Raw genomic sequence first — 23,088 nt, forward strand, 5'->3', positions numbered from 1 at the left:
AACTGGTCTTTCTCGACATGTTTAATCTCTGCTTAGTTTTCAAGGTCCTCAAGTACTGCTCTACTCCTTCAGTCAGCAACTGGGTTCCTGACGGGGGGAGAATGTTGAGGCAACAGCCTCATACTCGACAGGTCCAAGGGGTGGCAGCACTTCCTTGACTCGCTCTGCCTGACCGGCCGCGCTGCCATGTAGGTGCTCCAACCACGCACCGGTAGCGCTGACCTTCGTCTTCTCGAATCATTATTATTATTCACTCACAACGGTCGTTCTCTGTGCAGCGTCATTTTTTTGCTCTAAAACGGTTATCTCTAAACCGCGTGTGCATCTCAACATATCGTTTTTCTCTACCGTGTTTAACGGAAACAGTGTTTGCTCNATAATGAGGATATTTCTATGGAAGATTATGCTCACGCTCAAAACATTTGGAATACTTTCGATATCAAATCATTGGGTGAATATTCTGACATATATTTGAAAACAGATGTCTTATTATTAGCAGGTATCTTCCAAAATTTCAGACACAGTTGTCTCTCTGTATACAAGCTTGATCCTCTACACTATTTCACAACACCTGGACTGGATTTTATGGACGCCATGCTTAAATGCACCCGTGTGAATCTCGAATTGTTGACTGACATTGAGGTGCACCTATTCATTGAAAAAGGTATTCGAGGAGGAGTTGCTCAATGTATAAATCGGTATGGCTCTGCTAATCACAAATATATGAGAGATGAGTTTGATTCTAACAGAGAAGTGAGTTATTTGATGTATTTCGATGTAAACAATTTGTACGGTGCCGCTATATTTCATTATCTCCCGTATGGATGATTTGAATGGGTGGATCCATTATCAATTGATGTTAATTGCATCTCAGACGAGTCCTCCATAGGATATATCTTGGAAGTTGGTCTGGAGTACCCGAGAGAACTCCATGAATTACACAAAGACTTACCGCTTTCTCCAGAAGATTTCATTCCACCGCAGAAGAAAATTTCGAAATTAATGACTACACTTTTATCGAAGAAAAATTACGTAATACATTACAAAAATTTAAAACAATGTCTCAAGCTAGGAATGCAACTGACGAAAATTCACCGTGCATTGAAATTTGCTCAAGCTGCTTGGTTAAAACCGTATATCGATTTGAATACTGAATTGCGAAAGAAATCCACCAACGAATTCGAGAAGAACTTCTTCAAGCTGATGAATAACGCTGTCTTCGGAAAAACTATAGAAAATGTGAGGAAACAGAAAGATGTCAGACTTGTGACAAAATGGGATGGAAGATATGGTGCCACAGCTTTGATTGCTCAACCGAATTTCCACAGCTGTACGATATTCGATGAAGAGGAGAATTTGGTCATCATCCAATTGAATCGCAACGAAATATGTTTCAATAAACCCGTTTACATTGGATTCTCTATCCTTGACATTTCCAAGACATTCATCTATGATTTTCATTATGAATATGTTAAGAATACGTTTGGCGATCGAGCGAAATTATTATACACTGACACAGACAGTCTCCTGTATTAATTCAATATCCTAGACATTTATGAATACATTAAACATATCTCCAAGTTCGATACGTCAGATTATCCTGAGAACAATGAGTATAGTATTCCAAGAGTCAATAAAAAGGTGTTGGGTTTAATGAAAAACGAATGTAACGGAAAAATCATGAGTGAATTTGTTGGCCTACGAGCCAAGTCTTATACTTTCAAAATTCATGGAGAAAATAAAGAAAAGAAGCGAGCCAAAGGTGTCAAAAGTTCAGCCTTGAAAACCATTACATTCGATGATTACAAAGAATGTCTCTTTCATAATCAGAATTTAATTAAGTCCCAGTATTTGATTAGAAGTATGAAACATGATGTTGAGACGATCCACCAACGGAAATTAGCTTTAAGTTGGGAAGATGACAAGAGGATATTCTGTCCTAATACTACTGATACTGTACCATACGGTTATGAGAAATGAAGAGGAAGACCGTGATTTGTTAATGAACATTGGTTTATTTTGTATATATTGTACGTTTATTCTTGTATATAAAAATATTGTACATTTTTGTAATGGAAATAAATTGAATAACACAAATTATAAATCATTTTTATTGATCCAACTGTTGTGAGAATTATCGAAGCCCAGCCATTTGACAAAAATTTGATTCCCACGTCTTCGAAGGATTTTTTCCACGAGATAGACATCAGGATATTTGACTTTGGTTAGTTCCTCTTGGTAGAATCCACCTTCAATTGGCTTTCCTTCGTAATCTCTGAGTTTGTACGTCACGGGGTCGGTGTTGACAACTTCGTCGATGGTGAATATTTCCGTTGTCCAGTTAGGTGTATAGCCTTTTTCAAATATGTTCTTGTATTTGCTGATCCGCACTCTCTCTCCAACTTTGAATTTGACTTTTTTCGTACGATTCACATGGAATTTACCGTAAACATGTCGTAGAAGATATTTCTCATGGTCCGCAGAGACATCTATGGGTTTCATATGGATTGCCCGATGCTTTGTGTTGTTATAAGACTGAACCAGCGTCTTGACTATAGGAATCCATTTGTATGTTCCTGGCAAACTGAACTGCTTCCACATTTTTTCTTTGAGTGTACGATTGAATCGCTCAGGTATAGACACTTTAAGATTACTGAATGTTGAATACATAGTGATACCATTATCTTCCATCAGTTTCTTGAATTCATTGTTGTAGAATTCTTTTCCTCGATCCACATGCAATTTTTGTGGTTTACGTCCTTGCTTCAGCACAGACTTCATGGCATTCGTCACATCTTTTGCATTTTTAGTTTTAGTTGGCACAGCCCAGGCATATTTTGAAAAAATATCAATGACTGTTAGGAGATATTTGTAACTATTGTTTTCACGAGCATATGCAGTCATATCAACAAGATCAGCCTGCCAAGTCTCATCCACATCACACACATCCACATGACGCCGTAGGTAATTTCTTCGAGCTGGTCTATGAAGTTCTTCAACCACTACCGCTTTTTTGTCCGTTCTCCAATGCAATCAGACGTTTATCCAAGTCACCAATTATTTCAGATTTTCGCAATGCTAGGTCTTGATTTGTTTCTTCTTGAATTCTCTTCAATTGCTCTGTAATCATTGATTGCAGACCATCAAGAATTGACTGAATCTCACGTGAGACAGATTCTCTCAATGTTGTTAGTTCGTCGCTCAGATGTTTAATGGTCTTTGAATGATTAATCAAGTGCGCTTGTACTTCCTCTTCATCAATACGTTTTTGTTTCATAGTCTGCAAAATTATTCCTCAAACGATTGTATCATTGTTTGGATTCCATCAATTCTACCACCCATAGGTCCAGTAACATTATATATGAGCCGAATCTCCTTTCTTATCATATTGCGCAGTATTTTCAGAGAGACTGCATTATTCTCTTCCACAGAATGAGCTAGATTGCATAATCTACGATGATCCATATCATATTGGCCATCAGCAGTTACCTTAAATCCTTCTCCAGGAGGACCACGAGTGGAAGCCCTCACAGCACTTATGATATTGCTCAATTGTCGTCCAAACACGTCAACACTCATGTTCTAAATGATAAATTATTATGACTACAGCTTAATAAATAATCCCAGCTTCACGCAACTCTTCCAGTATCGACATGATTTCATTGGTGTGACTCATATTTCCAGCTGATTGTGACGCCATAAGGAGTCGAAGTCTATCCACTAGCTCATTAGGATCATTCCAATATACATAATCCATTTTTATAGGTTTCACTGATACAATCATGTGGTGAGGTAAAGCTGTCCCACTTTTCTTGAGTTTGATAAGATGTGCAATGATATTGAGATATTTCTCGGTGGTATTCTTTCGGAGATGTCCGCTAGATTTATACCGCATTCGATGTGCATTTGTACTTCGTATGATATTGCCGTAGATTTGTTTATCAGGTTCTGCTATGAGACTCATGTCAGGTGACTTCTTGAAGTCAATTCAATTAGACCAGGAGTTAATGTATACTCCTCACCTTTGAGCTTTCTTGAATTTTCATGAAAAGTCACATGAAAATCGCCAATTTTCATACCGTTTTGTAAAAAACGTACACCGAATTCTGTATCGAAGTCGCTCTTTTCACGCTCTGTATTGTATTGATCTAAATACGTTTAAAGAAGCTTTTGGGAAGCTATAGAGGATTCCGAGTTGGTTGATGAAATTGGATCAGCTGAACTCATAGCTTTTATTGGGGATATTTTCTTCGCAGGAGTACTTGCATGTGCTGTTTCAGAGTCAGGTGAGAATTCTGCTACAGATTCATATCGAGAAGGACTCTCATAGTTATCGTCCATATCTTTCTTTATTCTAATAGAAGAATCAGCTATTTTTCTTTTCCTTTTCTTTTTATTTGAAGACTCCTTCGTTACCGACTGATCCACCAATTTCTCAAGAGAAGTTATAACTGGTTTTAGCACTTCACTCATAGCTTTTTCAGTGGTTTCTCTCCCTAATTTTATCATCTTATGTTTGCGGCGAATGGCATCACTCGCTTGAGTGATATTCCGCAATACATTGGTCTCCTTGAAATTTTCGCTCTGCATGTTGACACTTGTGCTGTCACTGAACAACTATTCTCAATCTCTTCAAATAATGCATATTTATCTTTTCATGAAGCAATCGAATCCTTTCCGATATCGCCCATTATTGAGTTCACTATCTTTATCAATGACAACGAAGCTATATTTACTTTCATTCCAGCATTTCGCACACAAATCTTTGAATTCTGTGAAGGACATGTCAGTATTAACATGATCCTCATAAATCTGCTTCAAATTCATCTCGTCTTGACGGAAAAGTATCAGTAAATTTGTGTTGTCACACACAATATGTTTTGGTATACGAGGATAGGTTTGACTTAGATAGAAACTATCAACATCTCTATGTCGTTCCATACAGAAAAATGCTCGCATATTATCTTGTTTTTCACATGCCACATCATCAAAAATCATGATCGAATTTGGTTGAATATTTTCTGGTCTAATAACTTCATCATGTTCACTATACGCAAAATAACCTATGCCCTTTATACCAGAAAGTAAACGTTTGAGATATTAATATTTCGGTTGATTTAAAAATTTTGAATATACATAGATATTCTCAAATCTTAAACCATTAGGATGGACTATGAGAGCCAATAAAGCGTTCCACATTGTCTTTCCACAATTTGAGGATCCACAGATAACTGCTCGTACACTACTAGGTAATAGAGGTCCATGACGCTTTTTCTCTTTTTTCCTCAGCATCAGGTTATCGGAATTGATTATTCGAAATGATGTAGTCTGCTTCTTAAACTTCATGGTTAATGACTGATCAAAGAATTATAAATATCAGTCATAGAAATCCATACCATTCACTTGCCAGCCATTGACGTTGGATCACCATCACAGTCGCCCAGTACTCAAAGCATACACATGTTCAATGATGTCACAGCGAATCATTGAGATCCATACTCCTTCATGTTCTAGTAATAACTGACACACATGCTTATAAATACGCGATATTTATTCTATTACTCATCAGGTCTTATTTGGGCATGAAAGGGTGCAAACGCAAGAGAGAGCGTCGAGGTAAAGGTTTAGTGAATAGTATTATCAACGAACTTCCTGTTGAATTACATATACCAGGCTATCAATATTGTGGACCTGGGACAAAATTACAAAAACGATTGAAGCGAGGTGATCCTGGTATAAATTCACTTGACGCCGCCTGTAAAGAATACGATATAGCCTACTCAAAGAATCGAGATAACCAAACTGCACGACACGAAGTGGATAAAATTCTCACAGAGCAAGCTTGGAAACGAGTTTTATCGAAGGACGCAAGTCTCGCCGAAAAAGCTGCTGCTTGGGGTGTAGCCAATACAATGAAAGCGAAAACCTCTCTCGGAATGGGTATGAAAAAAATTCGTGGCCGAGGGGTTGTGAAAAGGAAGACGAGAAAAAGGAAACGTGGTGGCGCTATGAAAAAGAAGGTCTCCTTGAGACAAATTGTTCGAGCTGCTTAAACTTCCATGCGTCCAGGAACCAATGCCATCAAATTGGCTCTCAACGGGGCACGTGGAGCAGTAAAAGAAGTTGGTGGTAGAAAGCGAGTGCAATCACCTCGTATCTTACCTGCACCAGCCAAAATTGAGGGTGTATTACCCTTCCTCATACCTCTTTTTGCCGGTTTGAGTGCCACTGGAGCACTGGCAGGTGGTGCTGCGGGCATTGCGAAAGCTATTAATGATGCTAATGCAGCCAAAAAAGCGCTACAAGAGAGTATAAAACATAATCGAACTATGGAAGCGATTGCATTGGGCAAGGACTTATACTTGAAACCTTATAAAAAAGGCTTGGGACTCCATTTAAAAAACGTATAAAGCTACCACACCGAGCCCTCACCGACGTTGATTTATTGAAATATGCCAAAGCTATGAAAATTCCACATTTCCGTAGAGTATATATGAGGAACGAAATACCCAAGACAGATCCACATAAATATGAATCAGCCATTGTCAATCTTGATGATAAAGATGGACCTGGTACGCATTGGGTTGCATACAAAAAGCGAAAGAATGAAATTCTCTATTTCGATGGCTTTGGTAATCTTCAACCACCTCCAGATTTGATGAATTATTTCAGTGTTGGTAGCATTGTACAGTATAATTATGACCCATTTCAAGAGTATGATACAGTAGTATGCGGGCATTTATGTTTAAAATTTCTCGATGGACAATTGATATAAAATCTGCATACATCACCTTATCGACATCAGTTGAATGATAACAACGATGAGTGCATCTTTCACCTTAACACTATCAGGCACCTCTTCAGTGTTGGAGGCTCATTATTTTCCACCTATTGAATTATCACCATTGAAGAGCTATACTCTGGGACTCGCTGAACTACTAACCTTCAATTCTATACCCAACATAGACATTGGGAACAATAAATTTTATGGTGGTGATAAGGTCATCGAGATACCTACAGGAAGTTATGAAATTGAAAATATCGAAGATTATTTGGTGGAGAAACTCGCTGAATATGATGTATCAATTACCCTTAAACCTAACAATAACACTCTGAAAAGTATCAAGTGTAGCCATCCGATAGATTTTAACCAAAAAGATTCTATTGGTCGTTTGTTGGGCTTTGCACCGAAAATTCTGATACCTCATGTTACTCATGAATCTGATTTTCCTGTGACAATCCTCAAAGTCAACTCACTACCAATTGAATGCAACATCACCACTGGAGCCTACATTAATGAATAAAGAGTACACACTATACATGAATTCTTTCCAACGGTTCCACCAGGATATAAGATCATTGAAGTGCCATCAAACATCATTTACCTTCCAATCGCCGTACAAGCAATAGATCATCTTCAACTGGAAATTGTCAATCAAGAAGGTCAACTGGTAAATTTCAGAAGAGAAGTTATAACAATCAGATTACACATAAAGACATAATATGGGTATTGTTTTCAATAAGAAGACAGGAGGCAGTTATAAAAGTGAGTCATCATTCCCAATTCGAAACAGTCTTCGAAAACCTCGCAAGGTGTTAACACCGCAGAACGTAAAATTCCTGAAAAGTTTAGGTCTCAGACTTTGAAAAAGAAGAAAACAGTAAGGCAAAAACTCCGTACATTCTTCTGTTGTTGCATCATCAACTGCAACCAACCATGGAGGAAATCCTGAAAATTCAAAAACCCATAATCTTTGATGAATCTATTGCGCATTATGAAATTCATGCGCATCAACCATTTGCGTCAGCAACTTTTAACAACAATGATGAAATTCGCATCACTGTTCAACATCAAGACTTATGCTTGCTTCCATGTAAGAATTCACTGCATATACATGGACGTTTAACTAAACTCGATGGACATGTTGTTACTCACACGAGATTAGTGAATTGTGCTATTCTTCATTTGTTCGAGGAGATACGTTATGAACTCAATGCTATTGAAATTGATAAGAATAAGAACGTTGGCATCACAACACTTATGAAGAATATGATATCGCAAACTCCAAGTCAAGCTGCTCTAATGGAACATGCTGATTGCTCACTTAGAGATGATCAATCTACTATCATTGATGACGATGGCTATTTTGATATTTCCATTCCATTGAAAATGATATTGGGGTTCGCTGAAGACAATGAACGAATCGTCGTAAAAGCTAAGCATGAGTTGATCCTCACTAGAGGGAATACTGACGTAAATGCAATCATTCAATAACCAGCAGATGGAGTTGCAGCTGAACCATTCAAACTCTCTCTCGATAGGATCGAGTGGATGATTCCCTACATCAAAATAGCTGATTCTAGGAAAATCAGTTTGTTGAATTATATCTCTAAGGATGCACCTATCCCGAACAGTTTCCGAGCTTGGGAATTATATAAGTACCCACTCTTACCAGCTACCTCTAAACATCTCTGGGTGGTGAAATGTTCAACGAAACTGGAGAAACCTCGATATGTCATCGTGGGATTTCAAACTAACCGCAAAAATCAAAATAATAAAAATGCTAGTCGTTTTGATCACTGCAATATTCGTGATATAAAACTATTTCTCAATTCACAAAGTTACCCCTATGGCAATTTGAATCTTGATATTCCTCATAATCAATACGCATTACTGTATGACATGTACACTAGTTTTCAAAATTCTTATTATGGTAAAGAGGCTGAGCCGCTTTTGAGCAGAGCCGACTTTCTCACATTTGCCTCACTCATTGTTATTGATTGCATAAAACAGAATGAATATCTCAAATCTGAACCAGTAGATATCCGCCTTGAGTTCGAATCAGTGAATAATTTCCCTGCCCAAACAGCAGCCTACTGTTTAACTTTCCATGATCGAATAATTGAGTATAATCCAATTAGTGGAAGTGTGAAGAAAGTAATTTAGATATATGAAATTATTATTTACATAAACTTGTTTATTGTATCATATAAGTATTGTCAATAAAAACAAAAAACAATATTTCTGTGTTTAATTATTCATGAAAAATCTTTTTCTTTGATTCTTGAACTTCCTACGTGAGTGTAATTGATGCATGTGATGATGATGTCGATTTGGTTTATTTTTCCTTCGCTTATCACGTGATCGTTCCTCAACAGAAGCCACCTAATCACAATCGTTGATACTCGATGAGGTACTGGGCACTGGTTCGTTTCTTTTCTCATGGCTTGAGTAATTGATTTCGGTCCTCTCGTCTATTCCCAACTGTCTACGACGTCGAATTATCTTGAAGCTCCCTTGTAAATCGAGGAAATCTCGAAGGAAGTCCCATGCCGTTTGTGGTGGATTATCACCATAATAATTAATAATAATGTCATCGTATTGACAAACATATGGTGAGATACTAGATAGTAATTCAACTTCATCTGCATTCAAATGGTGTTCATTTTTTGAAGCACATCGACATTGTTTCATAAGTTCCAAATTTTCTTCCAAATCGATAAAACATTGCAAACAATCCCAAGCTTTTTGCAGTGGATTCTCACCAAAATGTCTAATAACAACTTCCTCGTAGTTGACCAAAAATGGCGGGAGAGGGCAGAGAAACCTCACTTCGTCTGGACTCAACTGATCCATGATGGAGACTGACAGTGATCTACGAGGGAACGCTTTTATAATTAGCTAAAGAACATTCGAGAAAATTAATTGCAAAATTTTCACGCATTTCAATTACATAATCTGTAATTTAATTCCATTTTATATCCATCTAACGAAAATCTCCTGCTTTCGAAGATGCAACCTTGGTCTCAGCAACTAATTTTCTTAACCTCACACCTCTCAACCCCAAGCCCTCAACCCTCAGCCCCTTATCCCCAAGCCCGTTACCCCCAAGCCCTTTAGCCCCCCAAGCCCCTTAGCCCCAAGCCCCTCAGCCCCTTAGCCCCGAGCCCCTAACCTCTAACCACTAACCTCTAACCCGCCAGCCTCGAATCTTCCACCACCGACGCGTTCTGCCCCACCATCGAACCTTCTAGAACATTCTACCCCCTCCCTTCCACCCGTTCTACTACCAACTTCAAACAACTCCCACCGACCCGTTTTTCCCTACCATCAAACCTTCTAGAACATTCCAACCACTCGCCGAGCTTTCCAGAACCGACCCGTTCTGCCCCGCCGTCCAACCTTCTAGAACATTCCACCCCCCTCCACCGAACCGACCCGTTCTGCCACGACCTTGATGACTCATTTCTCAAAGTCAAAGTGGTCAAGAACCGCTATTGCTACACTACTGGAGGGGTTTGAGACTACATTGTTATAGAATTTACCCTTCTGGAAAAATGCGCTGATTTTTAATAAATTAAAATATGAATTTCGGGGAAAATACATGATTATGCGGTTTCTCCAGGGGATTCAAGACACCCGCATGTATACGGAGGGATGAAAATTTGTGGGGGTGAGGGGAAGGGGTCTGAGAATTCATTTTTATAAAATTTGCCCCCCCGAATACATGCGCTGATTTTTTATAAATAAAACAAAATGAATGTCGGGGAAAATACATGAGTATGCGGTTTCTCCGGGGGGTCGAAGACAGCCGCAGGCGAGGGGAAAGGGTCTGAGATTACATTTTTATTAAATTTACCCCCCCCCTCCGGAAACATGCGCTGATTTTTTATAATTTTTTGAAAAATGAATTTCGGGAAAAATACACGAGACTGGGGTTTTTCTGGGGGGTTGAAGAAACCCGCCTATATCCGGAAGCATGAAAATTGAGGGAGGTGAGGGGGAGGGGTCTGAGATTACATTTTTATAAAATTTACCCCCCAGAAACATGCGCTGATTTTTTATAAATAAAAAAAAATGAATTTCGCGGAAAATACAGGAGTATGCAGATTCTCCGGGGGGTTGAAGACACCCGCCTATATCCGGAGGGATGAAAATTTAGGGGGATGAGGGGGAGGGGTTTGAGACTACATTATTATAAAATTTACCCTTCTGGAAACATGCGCTGATTTTTTCAAAATTAAAATATGAATTTCGGGGAAAATACATGATTATGCGGTTTCTTCGCGGGATTGAAGACACCCGCATATATACGGAGGGATGAAAATTTGTGGGGGTGAGGGGAACGGGTTTACGATTACATTGTTATAAAATTTACCCCTCTGGAAAAATGCGCTGATTTTTTATAAATAAAAAAATATGAATTTCGGGGAAAATACATGATTATGCGGTTTCTCCGGGGGGTTGAAGACAGCCGCATACATCCGGTGGGATGAAAATTGAGAAGGGTAAGGGGAAGGGGTCTGAGATTATATTTTTATAAAATTAGCCCCCCCGGAAACATGCGCTGATTTTTTATAAATAAAAAAAAATGAATGTCGGGGAAAATACATGAGTATGCGAGTAGGTATGCTAGGCGAGTTCTGGAAAGTAGTTCGCAAAATCGCCACCAGATGCGCCATAAGGCGTGGAAGGTTCTGGAATGGTGGTGCCACCGTCGCGGAATTTTCTAGACAGATGACGTCATCGATGAATCACCTCATCAACTCGGGGGCGTAGTGGGGGTACTTCCTGAGTCCTGTTGGGACTTGTATGGAATATGATACTAGTGGCGGCACCACCGTCATGGAATTTTCTAGATGGATGACATCATCGATGAGTCATCGACTCGCGTGATGGGGGAATCCCTCTAAGACCTTTTGGGACTTGTATGAAATATAATGACCTGTTGAAACTTGCATGAAATCGGATATTGGCGCCACCGTCGCGGAAGGTTCGAGACGGATGACGTAATCGATGAGTCATCGACTTGCATGTTGGGGGAACCGTCCTGGTGGGACTTATATGAAATATAATACTATGAAAACCTGTGGACACATGGATAAAATTGGATATTGCCGCAACAATCGCGGAAATTTCGAGATGAATGACGTCATCGATGAGTCACTCCGGCTGATTACTCATTTATTTGCATGGTGTGGAAACTCCCCGTAAGTCCTAAACATGTGCAAATATTTAACAACATTTGCAAATATTTTGCAAACATTTGACATAATTTGCAAACCTTCTGCAAAAATTTTGCAAACATTTGACAACATTCTAAAACATTTTCAAACGTTTGACAACATTTTGCAAACATTGGAAAACATTTGCAAACATTTACAAACATATGCAAACATGTGTAAATATGTGAAAACAATGGTTAAATCTTTTCAAGATGAATGACACCGGTAAGTCACTCAGACTGATAACTCATCGATGTGCGAGGTGGGGGTTTCCTGTAAGTCCTGCTGAGACTTGTACATTCGAGAAGGATGACGTCATCGATGAATCATCACGCGGAGGGGGGGGTGCTTCCTAAGTCCTGTTGGGAGTTGTATGGAATATGATATTAGTGGTGGCGCCACCGTCATGGAATTTTCTAGATAGATGATGTCATCGATGCGTCATTCGGAGCGTCGACTGATAACTCATGGATTCGCGCGTGGTGGGGCTACTTCCTAAATCCTGTTGGGACTTATATGATACCATAATGACCGGTTGGCACTTGTAAGAAATTTTATATAGGCGATACGATCGCGGAACGTTCGAGACGGATGATGTCATCAACGACTCATCAGTTCGTGGGGTGAGGGTGTCGACTGAGTCCTGTTGAGACTTGCATGAAATAGGATACTCGATTGGTTTCGAATATTCTCGATGGTTCCCGACTGTTCCATGATGAATCATCCATTGGGAGTTGGAGTGGGGATAACTCGCGCACTCTGCACGATCCAAACTCAATACAAAGTCAAGTTCAGTTTACTGAATCTCAACTCATAGCGTGAAGTTCACCTCATGGTTTTTGAAATCGTTATAATATCGTTTTCAATAGTTTACAATTCTTCCAAATTTGCTATTACTCAGATTGCTTGAGATCATGATCGTTTCAGACGTCGAATAAGTTCATGTGGAGAAATATTGAACCCTATATTATCAAAACAACATAGATAAACTCTTTTTGAAACTCGTTTCACATAGTTCCAAGTTACGTTTTATGAGAAAAGGATGTGTATAATAATAAGATCAGCTCAGTTCCACCGTATTGTCTCACGGAAGATGATGTAGTATCTCACGGAAGAAAATCGCTCGAAATCATAATGTTAAACGTTGAATAAGTTTTCATGAAAGAATATTGAATGCTATATTATCAGAACAATATGGATAGAATATATTTAATACTCATTTTAAGATAACTGTATGATAATTGTAAGAAAACATGTATACATAAAACAATAAAAACGCTTCATTAAATGTTGAAAAAGTTTATTCATTTATTCAAATGCGTACGTTAATACTATTACTATTATTATTATTATGAGAACCAATCTGAGAATATATATATAACTATACAAGTAGTTCGAAATAACTCCAAGGTAGAGTATCTGCTGTATGGGGTGAAATCATACGTTTATTATCTCCCCAACTCAAAACCATCTTCTGCTAGTAGGTTGTGTGCACCTCGTTTTTTGTCCTGGATTCAATACTGATTTCTGATAATGTGCTCATTACCAAAAAGATAATTTTCATAATCATTGAATGTGCTTTTCCTGAGTGTAGCAGCTTTAACACCTTCAGGTTTCTTCTTAGCTTTCTCATCATACAACATCCTAAATGCCTATGTTTTAGCTCGTAGAACTACAACTTCAACCGTGATTCGACCATTATTCTCATCCTTCATGAGTCGTAATACTTTTGTGTTCGCGGGCGGCATTCTACATTCATTATTCTCTTTATAGTCAGGTGTATGTCTTGTTTTATAGACTCATAGATGTTTGGTACTTGAAACAGGCAGAGTTCGCTATCTGTATCGGTATATATGAGTTTTGCTGAATCCCCAAATTTACACTTAACGTAGTTCTGATAGAAGTAATATATAATCGTTTTTGATAAATCGAAGATCATAAATCCAATATGGATTTTTTTCTTGAAATATACGGATGTTCTATTCTTTCATTATCATCAAACACCATACAGCTATGGAAATTAGGTTTTGCTATTAATGCTTTTGCTCCATATCGACCAATCCAATGTGTGAAGAGCTTAATATCTTTCTGTTTTCTAGCATTTTCCATAGTTTTTCCGAATACAGCATTATTCATCAAATTATCCACGTTCTTTTCGAATTCATTTTTTGACTGTTGTCTTTTCATAGTATTCAGATCAATGCAAGATTCCAACCATGGCTTCTGATTGAATTTCAAAACACGATGAATGAAGAGCTGTGTATTGCTTCAAATTTACGTAATGTATCACATACTTTTCTTTCGGGAAGAGTGTGGTCGCTAATTTAGTATGTTTGCTCTCTGGAGGGATGAAATATTTGGGACAAAGGGGAAAATCTTCAGTTCATGTAATTCTTGATGATATTCCAAATCGACTTCAAGGATATATCCGACTGGAGAATCATCTGCAGTAATTGACCTGTCTACAGAACCAGTAGCAACCCACTCAAATGAATGACTTGGCAAACTGATACTCATAGCGGCCCCATATAAATTGTTCACATCATAATACATCGAATATGATGTTTCTGATGAGGAATCATAACATTTCTCATCCATAAATGGATTATTAGCATGGACATATCTGTTTGAACATTGTGATATTCCACCTCTAATACCTTTTTAAATGAATAATATCATTTCTGGATCTGTAAAAAGCTCTAAATTCACCTCTGTACATTTCAGCCTATTAGCATCAAAGGCTAATCTACGTGTTGTATAATAATGCAAAGGGTCTAATTCATAAGTGGAAAGGCAATTACAATGAAAAATTTGAAAAGTCCCAACTAACAATAAGAGATCAGTTTGCAGTTTGTAGGAGATCTGAATACTCCCTCAATGTTTTGATATTGAATTCACTCCAAACATTAAGAGCATGTCGATCATCTTCACCAGATATCTGCTCATCAGTCAATTGAGAGTGAAACCCTTCTTTTCCAGGCAATTCGGTTCCAACCAATTTACCCCAATCATCGACATGTGGACGTCCGCATGAAAAGGGACCACTTTGTCGATATAATGTTATTTACTAATATTATACAACAAACATTATAACATTGTCTGTATAATGTGGGTTATACTCTGATAATATTGATAACATTTCGCACATTTTGAGTTAAAAATGATCTTCATGGGGTCAAAAATGACGTCGTTGGAGAAGATGGAAAAAAAATTTAACACTGGTGCAAATGGCAGTTGCTGAGACAAAAACGTGACTATCTCGGAAACTAGAATTCTTTTTCGTGTGGACGTCCACATATATTCAAAAGGAAATACCCAGTTTCTACTCAACAGATTGACTTTAGTAGAATCAAGTTGATATTTTTTTGTTATTTCTTAATGACCGTTATCAAATTAATTCGCTAATCTCTCACGACTGCTACCCATTCGCAGAGGAATAATTTGTTGATTGGTATTTAAAACTAAGGATAGATGGTTTGACAAACAAAAACACCATGAGATTTCATTGTGAAGATTTTTTTATATTGATAACTAATTAACAATTGATTTTATCCATGGTTTTCATCAATTCAAGGTATGAGTTTTAGATTTCGATGAAGTTGAAACGTGTTCCGTCACCAAGATATTGGAATTGAATTTTTTTCTCTGAGACAGCATTCTGCAGCTTCTCATAGAGTGCCTCATCACTCAGAATCACTTGCACCACCCGCTGTGGTAAGAAACCTGTGAAGGTATCATCAATGGTGATTACGATGCTTGATCCAAATCTTGTTGATACTTTCTTAACACCTGTGATGCCATAGATAATGTTCGAATCCAACTCAGTCATCTTCTTCGTTGGCAAGTAACTCTTGCATGCAATGTTGTTGATGGAAGAGAAATCCATTATACTAACTACAACAATTCAAGAAGAAATGGTATTACTATGTTGATTGTTTGATTTGTAGCCCAATATTAGTTGTATGTGAATGTATGGAAAGATACTTACGGACACTGCTATTTTCGAAGAGATCAATATACTTCTTCTCAAGCTTCTATCCCAACTGAACACTTTGGAAGTGAGCGATGAACTGCCTCAGAAATCTATTTGATGGCTTTATATATGCTACTCTAATCAAATTATGACATCATCCCACTCTAGAATCTTCGGGAAGGCTCTTGCACCTTCTACAACCTCCTCGAGTTACATTTAGGTTATTATTAGTGATGAATCATTGAAGAAATGACTCATTCCTTATCAAACTATGACATCATCTCACTCTAGAAGACTCTCGTGCCATCCGGAGACTTTCCAAGTTGTATGAGAAAAGATTACAGCGCCATCTTAGCGAGTTGAATCGAGACTGATCTCGAACTTTCCCGAGAGAAATCTGAGATACTTTTATTATTATTATTATTCTTTGACGATGAGTCATTGAAGGGGTATATTAAGGAGAAGAGTAGCTATCAGTCGCTCAGTCTTCCCTACCTCATTTGCAATGGATGAACAGAGAAAAAAATTATTACGCGTTTTAAGAGAAGCATATCGAATGCTTCCTCACACCTTCCACCACCTGATCAGATAGAAAATCTGAAGAGTTTCACAGAAAATAACATAAAACTTTTGAATAAATATCTTAGAAGAGTGGACTCGACTGGTGAAAAAAGTGGGATTCAAGCGACGATCGGAGAATTACTCTGGTATAGGGAAGCTTTCAAGCTGCACCTTAGACATGGCAGTGGAATAAAGAGAAAAAAATCAGTGAAGAAGATTTCAAACCGTGTGGAGTGGAAGGATCTAGAATCAGCATTCAGAGATCGTATAAGAACAGCGGCTGTCATCAATTTGACTCACAAAGACACTAAATCTTTCTTACAAGATTGTGAGGTGTTGGTAGTGTCACATTTGAAGGATATTTTAGCTGATGAAGGTAGTTTTAGAGTTAACTGTGTGCTCTCATGCAAATTCTCGATTGTACGCGCAGATGAAATTCAAGAAGAAACGAAACACTTTATCACAAAAAACCAGGTGATTCTCCAAACAACTGATTTAAATGATTGGTTCAAAGAATCCGTCTTTAATAGTGTTATGGCAAAGCAAGAAGACTTTCAAGAGACCGGTTCCGATTGGACGCTGACGGAAATCATCAACTTGATGATCAATATCAACAAATACGAGCCTCTAAAAGGTGGAGATTCAACATTCATCGAATTACCAAAGGACATTCAAGCTAAAAAAGCTGTTGTGAATATGAAAAACAATGATCAGTTTTGTTTTTTGTGGGCAGTTACGGCAGCTCTCCATCCAGCAACAGTGAAGACAAGTCTGCCGAGTTCGTATCCCCATTTTCGGAATGTACTGAAATATGAGGGCTCCATTTTCCAATGACACTCAAAGGTATCTCCAAGTTTGAGGAGATGAATGATCTGAAGATCAATGTTTATGGGATTGAACAATGTAGTCATAAAAACACCACCGTCCCTGTATATTTGAGCAAGAGAATTACCAATCGAGAGACAATTCACCTGCTTATGGTTGAAAACAATCTGAAAGAATCAGATGAATCCCTGTTTCATTTCGCATGGATCCGTAATTTGTCACGTCTAGTTAGTTCTCAAATCTCTAAAAGTAAAGGTTTTACATGGTTATGCGATCGATGTCTCTGTCACTTTAGACATCAACAGTCGTTTGAGAAACACAAAGAAGATTGTGCAAGCTTGAATAAAGTGCGATTGATAATGCCTCAAGAGAAGGATAAAATACTTAGCTTCAAAAATTTTAAATATGCTGAAGCTGTGCCATTTGTTGTCTACGCAGACTTAAGAGTGTATCATAGACGTAAAAGGAGATAATCGCCATATTCCCCATAGTGCTGCATTTTACGTGAAATGTGCTTTCGTTGATTCGCTATCAGAATTCAAATTACGGAGAGATGTTCAGTGTATTGAGTGGTCCACAACAAAGATGAAATTGTTAGCATATAAAGTCGATGGTCATTTGAAGAACAATGTAAAGATGGAAACATTATCGGATGAGCAAATGAATGCCTTTCAATCGGCGGCGATCTGTCATATCTGTAAGAAGCCTTTCATCAAAGACGATAAGGTTAGGGATCATAATCACCTAACAGGACAATATCGTGGAGCGGCGCATAATAGTTGCAACTTGGTTTATCAAGATTCTCACACCATTCCGGTCGTATTCCACAATCTCTCCGGTTATGATGCTCATTTCATCATTCGAAGTATTGCAACATCATTTGATGGCAATGTGAAAATTCTTCCAGTGAATAAAGACCGATATATTTCTTTTACCAAGTATGTTCCGAATACTTGCGTGAATGTACGATTCATTGATTCCTTTCGGTTCATGGGGAGTAGTCTCGAAAGATTAGCCAGTTATCTTGATAATGATCACAAGCAGATAATCAAGGAATATCAGTCTGATTCGGTGAAATTTAATTTATTATGCAGAAAAGGTGTGTTTCCTTATGAATATATTGACAGTTGGAATAAATTAGATGAAAAAAATTTACCAGAAAAGGACGATTTTTATTCACAATTGACTGATCAACACATAGCTGATGAGGATTACCAGCATGCGATTAATGTATGGAGTGCATTTAATATCAACACACTGGGAGAGTATTCAGATCTCTATCTTCAAACAGATGTTCTATTGCTTGCTGACATTTTCGAGAATTTTCGTCATAATTGCTTCTCAACTTATGAATTGGATCCACTCCATTATTATACCGCACCTGGATTAGCGTTTGATGCTATGCTCAAGCATACCCAAGTGAATTTAGAGCTTTTGACTGATCCTGAAATGGTGCTATTTATCGAAAAAGGCATTAGAGGGGGGGTAGCACAGTGTTCAAACAGATATGCTCAGGCTAATAATCCATTCATGGGGAAATTCTATGATGAATCTATTGAAACATCTTATTTGATGTATTATGATATCAATAATTTATACGGAGCTGCAATGAGTCTCAGTTTACCATGTAATTCATTCGTATGGGTTGATAGTAATTCTGTAGATATTGTAAATGTTGCGGATGATTCTCCAGTGGGGTATATTCTCGAAGTTGATCTGGAATATCCGCAAGAATTACATGAACTCCACAAGGATTTCCCAATCTGTCCTGAACATTTCACCCCTCCAAACAGTAAACATACCAAATTAGCAACCACTCTGCTCCCGAAAGAGAAGTACGTCATCCATTATAGGAATTTAAAACAATACGTAGCACTCGGAATTAGATTGAAGTGTATCCATCGTATTTTAAAATTTAATCAAACACCCTAGCTGAAGCCTTACATTGATTTGAATACCACCAAGCGACAACAATCAACGAATGAATTCGAAAAAAACTTCTATAAATTGATGAATAATGCGGTTTTCGGGAAAACGATGGAAAATGTCAGAAAGCAGAAGGATATTAAACTTATCACACATTGGGATGGGCGATATGGCGCGAAAGCACTCATTGCAAAACCTAATTTTCATAGTTGTTGTGTGTTTGATGAGGATATGGTGATTATTGAAATGAATAGAACATCAGTATATTTTAAGAAGCCTATCTACATTGGATTTACAATTCTCGATGCATCAAAAACTATTGTATATGACTTCCATTATAACGGTGTAAAAACCAAATTTGGGGATCGCGCAAAACTCATGTACACCGATACGGATAGTTTACTGTATTTATTTCGCATACCAAATATTTATGAGACCATTAAAAACGATGTGAATGAAAAGTTCGATACATCTGATTATAAAGTCGATAATGAGTATGGAATTCCCCTGAAAAATAAGAAAGTATTGGGTCTGATGAAGGATGAAAATAATGGTAAAATCATGGTTGAGTTTGTAGGATTAAGAGGGAAGACTTATGCTTTCAAGATGTTGGGCGATGATGATAAAGCTACGAAAAAAGCTAAGGGTGTTAAAGCTGCCACACTCAGGAAAATTACATTTGACGATTATAAAAACTGTCTCATTGATAATCAGCATATTGTGAGAAATCAATATTTAATCCAGAGTAAAAAACATGAAATGCACACAATCTGTCAAAAGAAATTGGTATTGAGTTGGGAAGATGATAAGCGTATGATATCATCTCATACAACGGATACTTTACCTTGGGGATACAACAACCAATTTTCATGAATGCTGAAAATTATGATATACTGTAAATATAGGTTTAACGTGAAAAATAAAAATAAGTATTCAATTAATTTTTAATATTGTGTGTAAAATTTTATTTTTTATGAGGAAAGTTTTATACATCAGTATTATTTATCCAACTATTATGAGAATTATCAAATCCTAACCATTTTACATACAATTTATCACCCCGTTTCTTAATGATTTTTTCTATGAGATAAATATCCGGATGTTTGACTTTCGCCTATTCTTCTTCATAGAAACTTCCCTCAATTGGATTTCCTTGATAATCGATTAATTTATATGTAATGGGATCAGTATTTTGAATTTTATCAACCGTGAAAATTTCGGTAGTCCAATTAGGGGTATAGCCTTTTTCAAAAACATATTTATGTTTACTTATTCTCACTTTTTCTTCATTTTTGAACTTGATTTTTTTAGTTCCATTAACTCGATCCGTACTATAAATTCGATGACGAAGAAACGATTTATTTGTAGCATTCACATCCTTCGGTTTCATATGAATTGTTCGATGCTGAGTATCGTTGTAAGAGGAGATGGTTTCCCTGAGAATATCAATCCATCGATATGAGCCTTGAAGGGAGAATTTTTTCCACATTTTCTCCTTTAACGTACGATTGAATCTTTCACAAATCAATGCTTTTAAATTGCTATGTGTTGAATACATTTTTATGTCAAATTTCTGCATGAGGTTCTTAAATTCTTTATTATAGAATTCCGTCCCCTGATCACCATGCAGATTCTGAGGTACAGGACCTTGCTTTAATATGGAGGCCATAGCTTGCGTTACATTTGATCCACTTTTGGTTTCGATCGGTACTGCCCAAGCATATTTAGAAAAAACGTCAATCGTTGTAAGAAGAACCTTATACCCATCATTTTGTTGGGTATATGCTGACATGTCAACAAGATCAGCCTGCCATGTCTCATCTAGATCTCGTATGTCAACATGACGTCTCCGATAATTTCTACGTGCTGGTCTGTGAAGTTCTTCAACTAAAGCTTCTTTCTCAGTCTTGAATGTTTCTTTTTCTTTTGCTTGATTTTGTTGCTTCATTGTCAGAGAGATGAGTAGTTCGTTGTAGAGCAGACCTCTTGACTCGTTTCACTTCTCTTTGATTTTTCTCAAATACTTGCGATGAATCTATAGTGTTGTCGTCAATTAGTTCATCAGTGTTGACCTTATTTGAACTTCTCTCACCAGCGGCTGAGGCTTGACTGTCTTCGAGATTCGTCATGATGAGCTTTTGTAGAGATTCCAACTGCACTTTTAAAACTTTCAAGGGAATCGCATCATTATCATCCACAGCATCAGCAATATTACATAACCGTTTGTTTTTTATATCAAATTGTCCATCTTGTGTAAGTTTAAAACCTCTTCCTGGTGGTCCTCGAACATTTCGAGAGGCAAATCCACCCCCACTCAGATGTCTTCCGAACACATCAACGCTCATCTTGATACTAATCTTCAATACTGTAACTCATCTTTAATATATGAATCCAGCTTCTCTCAATTCTTCAATTATAGAGATTATTTCATTGTTATGATTGTTATTACCCGCAGCCTCAGATGCGTATAACAGTCGGAGCCTATCTACCAACTCATTAGGATCATCACAGTATACATAGTCAATATTACGCTTTCGTCGAGCAATCATCTGATTTGACAACCCTTTTCCGCGTGGAGATTTTATCACAAATTTATCGATTCGTTCTCTATTACCCTGTCGCACACCTCTTTTCGGGTTGTAATGTGACATATTGAGATGAGTAGATTTAACAATGCTCGTATATACACTCCTATCATCATCCGTGATTAGGTCTAAATTGGGTGTGGCTTTGAAAAGCAATTCGAGAAGTCCCGGCGTCTGTTTATACTCACCGTTACCAATGTATATTTATTTTGCTTCAAATTGAATAGGTGTAGCTCCAATTACCATCTTATTTTTCAGCATTCGGACTCCAATCTGCGGATCTAATTCTCTCCTACCATCTTCAGTAGTGAGTAACTGCAAGTATTCATCTGCCGTTGTGTTCTCTGTTGAGGTGTTTTTTGGTAAGTTACTCTCATCATCATCGTCATCGAGTATGGAATGATATCGGCTCATATCGTCATCATATTCATCATCATCATCAATGCTAATCTCTTTCTTTGGTGTCATGAAAGCTGATGATGGAGCTGACTCAGTGACGTGCGGTCTCATTTCACGAGTATTCATCTCAATAACTCTACTGGAATGTGATGGATTGGGCAGTCCAATCTGGTGATCTAGTTCAGGAACCTTCACTTTCTTCTTCTTTCTTGCCATTCTGGAATCGGTAGTTTGTTCAACGAGTTTCTGTAATGGTGTAACCATTGGTTTGAAAACTTCATTGAGGACTTTATCCGTATCATTCTTTCCCAGTTTTATCAGCTTATGTTTCTCACGAATCGCTTCACTTGCATTCGTAATTTGCTGCAGCATCTGCTTCTCCGTGTTCAGCGTATAACTCGACATGTTGAAGTCCAAAATACAACTGTCAGAGAGATGAAGCATCTTAGATATTTATAAAACAATCAAATCCTCGTCGATAACGTCCATCATTAATTTCTCTATCCTTATCTATCACTAGAAAACTATATTTATCAATATTCCAGCATGATGAGCATAGGCTTTTGAATTGATTATATGTCATATCTGTGTTCACATGATCTTCATAGATATGCTTTAGATTCATATCATCCTGCTTAAATAATATCAGTAAATTGGCATTATCGCGCACGAGGTGTTTGGGTATCCTCGTATAAGTTTGACAAAGATAGAAACAATCAACATCTCGATGTCGCCTCATACAGAAAAAAGCTCGAACGTTATCTTGTTTTTCACATGCGACATCATCAAAAATAAAGATAGAATTGGGTTGCG

General features: G+C 37.6%; 1 protein-coding gene across 1 annotated transcript; it reads right to left on the reverse strand.

Moving 5' to 3' along the window:
• Positions 1-2,097: 2,097 nt before the first annotated feature.
• LOC107045463 lies at positions 2,098-3,579 on the reverse strand. Its single transcript, XM_015267759.1, has 3 exons — positions 3,490-3,579; positions 3,007-3,280; positions 2,098-2,855 (listed from the first exon to the last, which is right to left on the reverse strand). Exons 1-3 carry the CDS (start codon positions 3,577-3,579, stop codon positions 2,098-2,100), a joined length of 1,122 nt encoding a protein of 373 aa, XP_015123245.1.
• Between the last annotated feature and the right edge of the window lie 19,509 nt (positions 3,580-23,088).

This window comes from Diachasma alloeum, unplaced genomic scaffold (genome assembly GCF_001412515.2).
Source record: "Diachasma alloeum isolate Michigan unplaced genomic scaffold, Dall2.0 Dall_scaffold_00942, whole genome shotgun sequence".
Lineage (NCBI taxonomy): Eukaryota > Metazoa > Arthropoda > Insecta > Hymenoptera > Braconidae > Diachasma > Diachasma alloeum.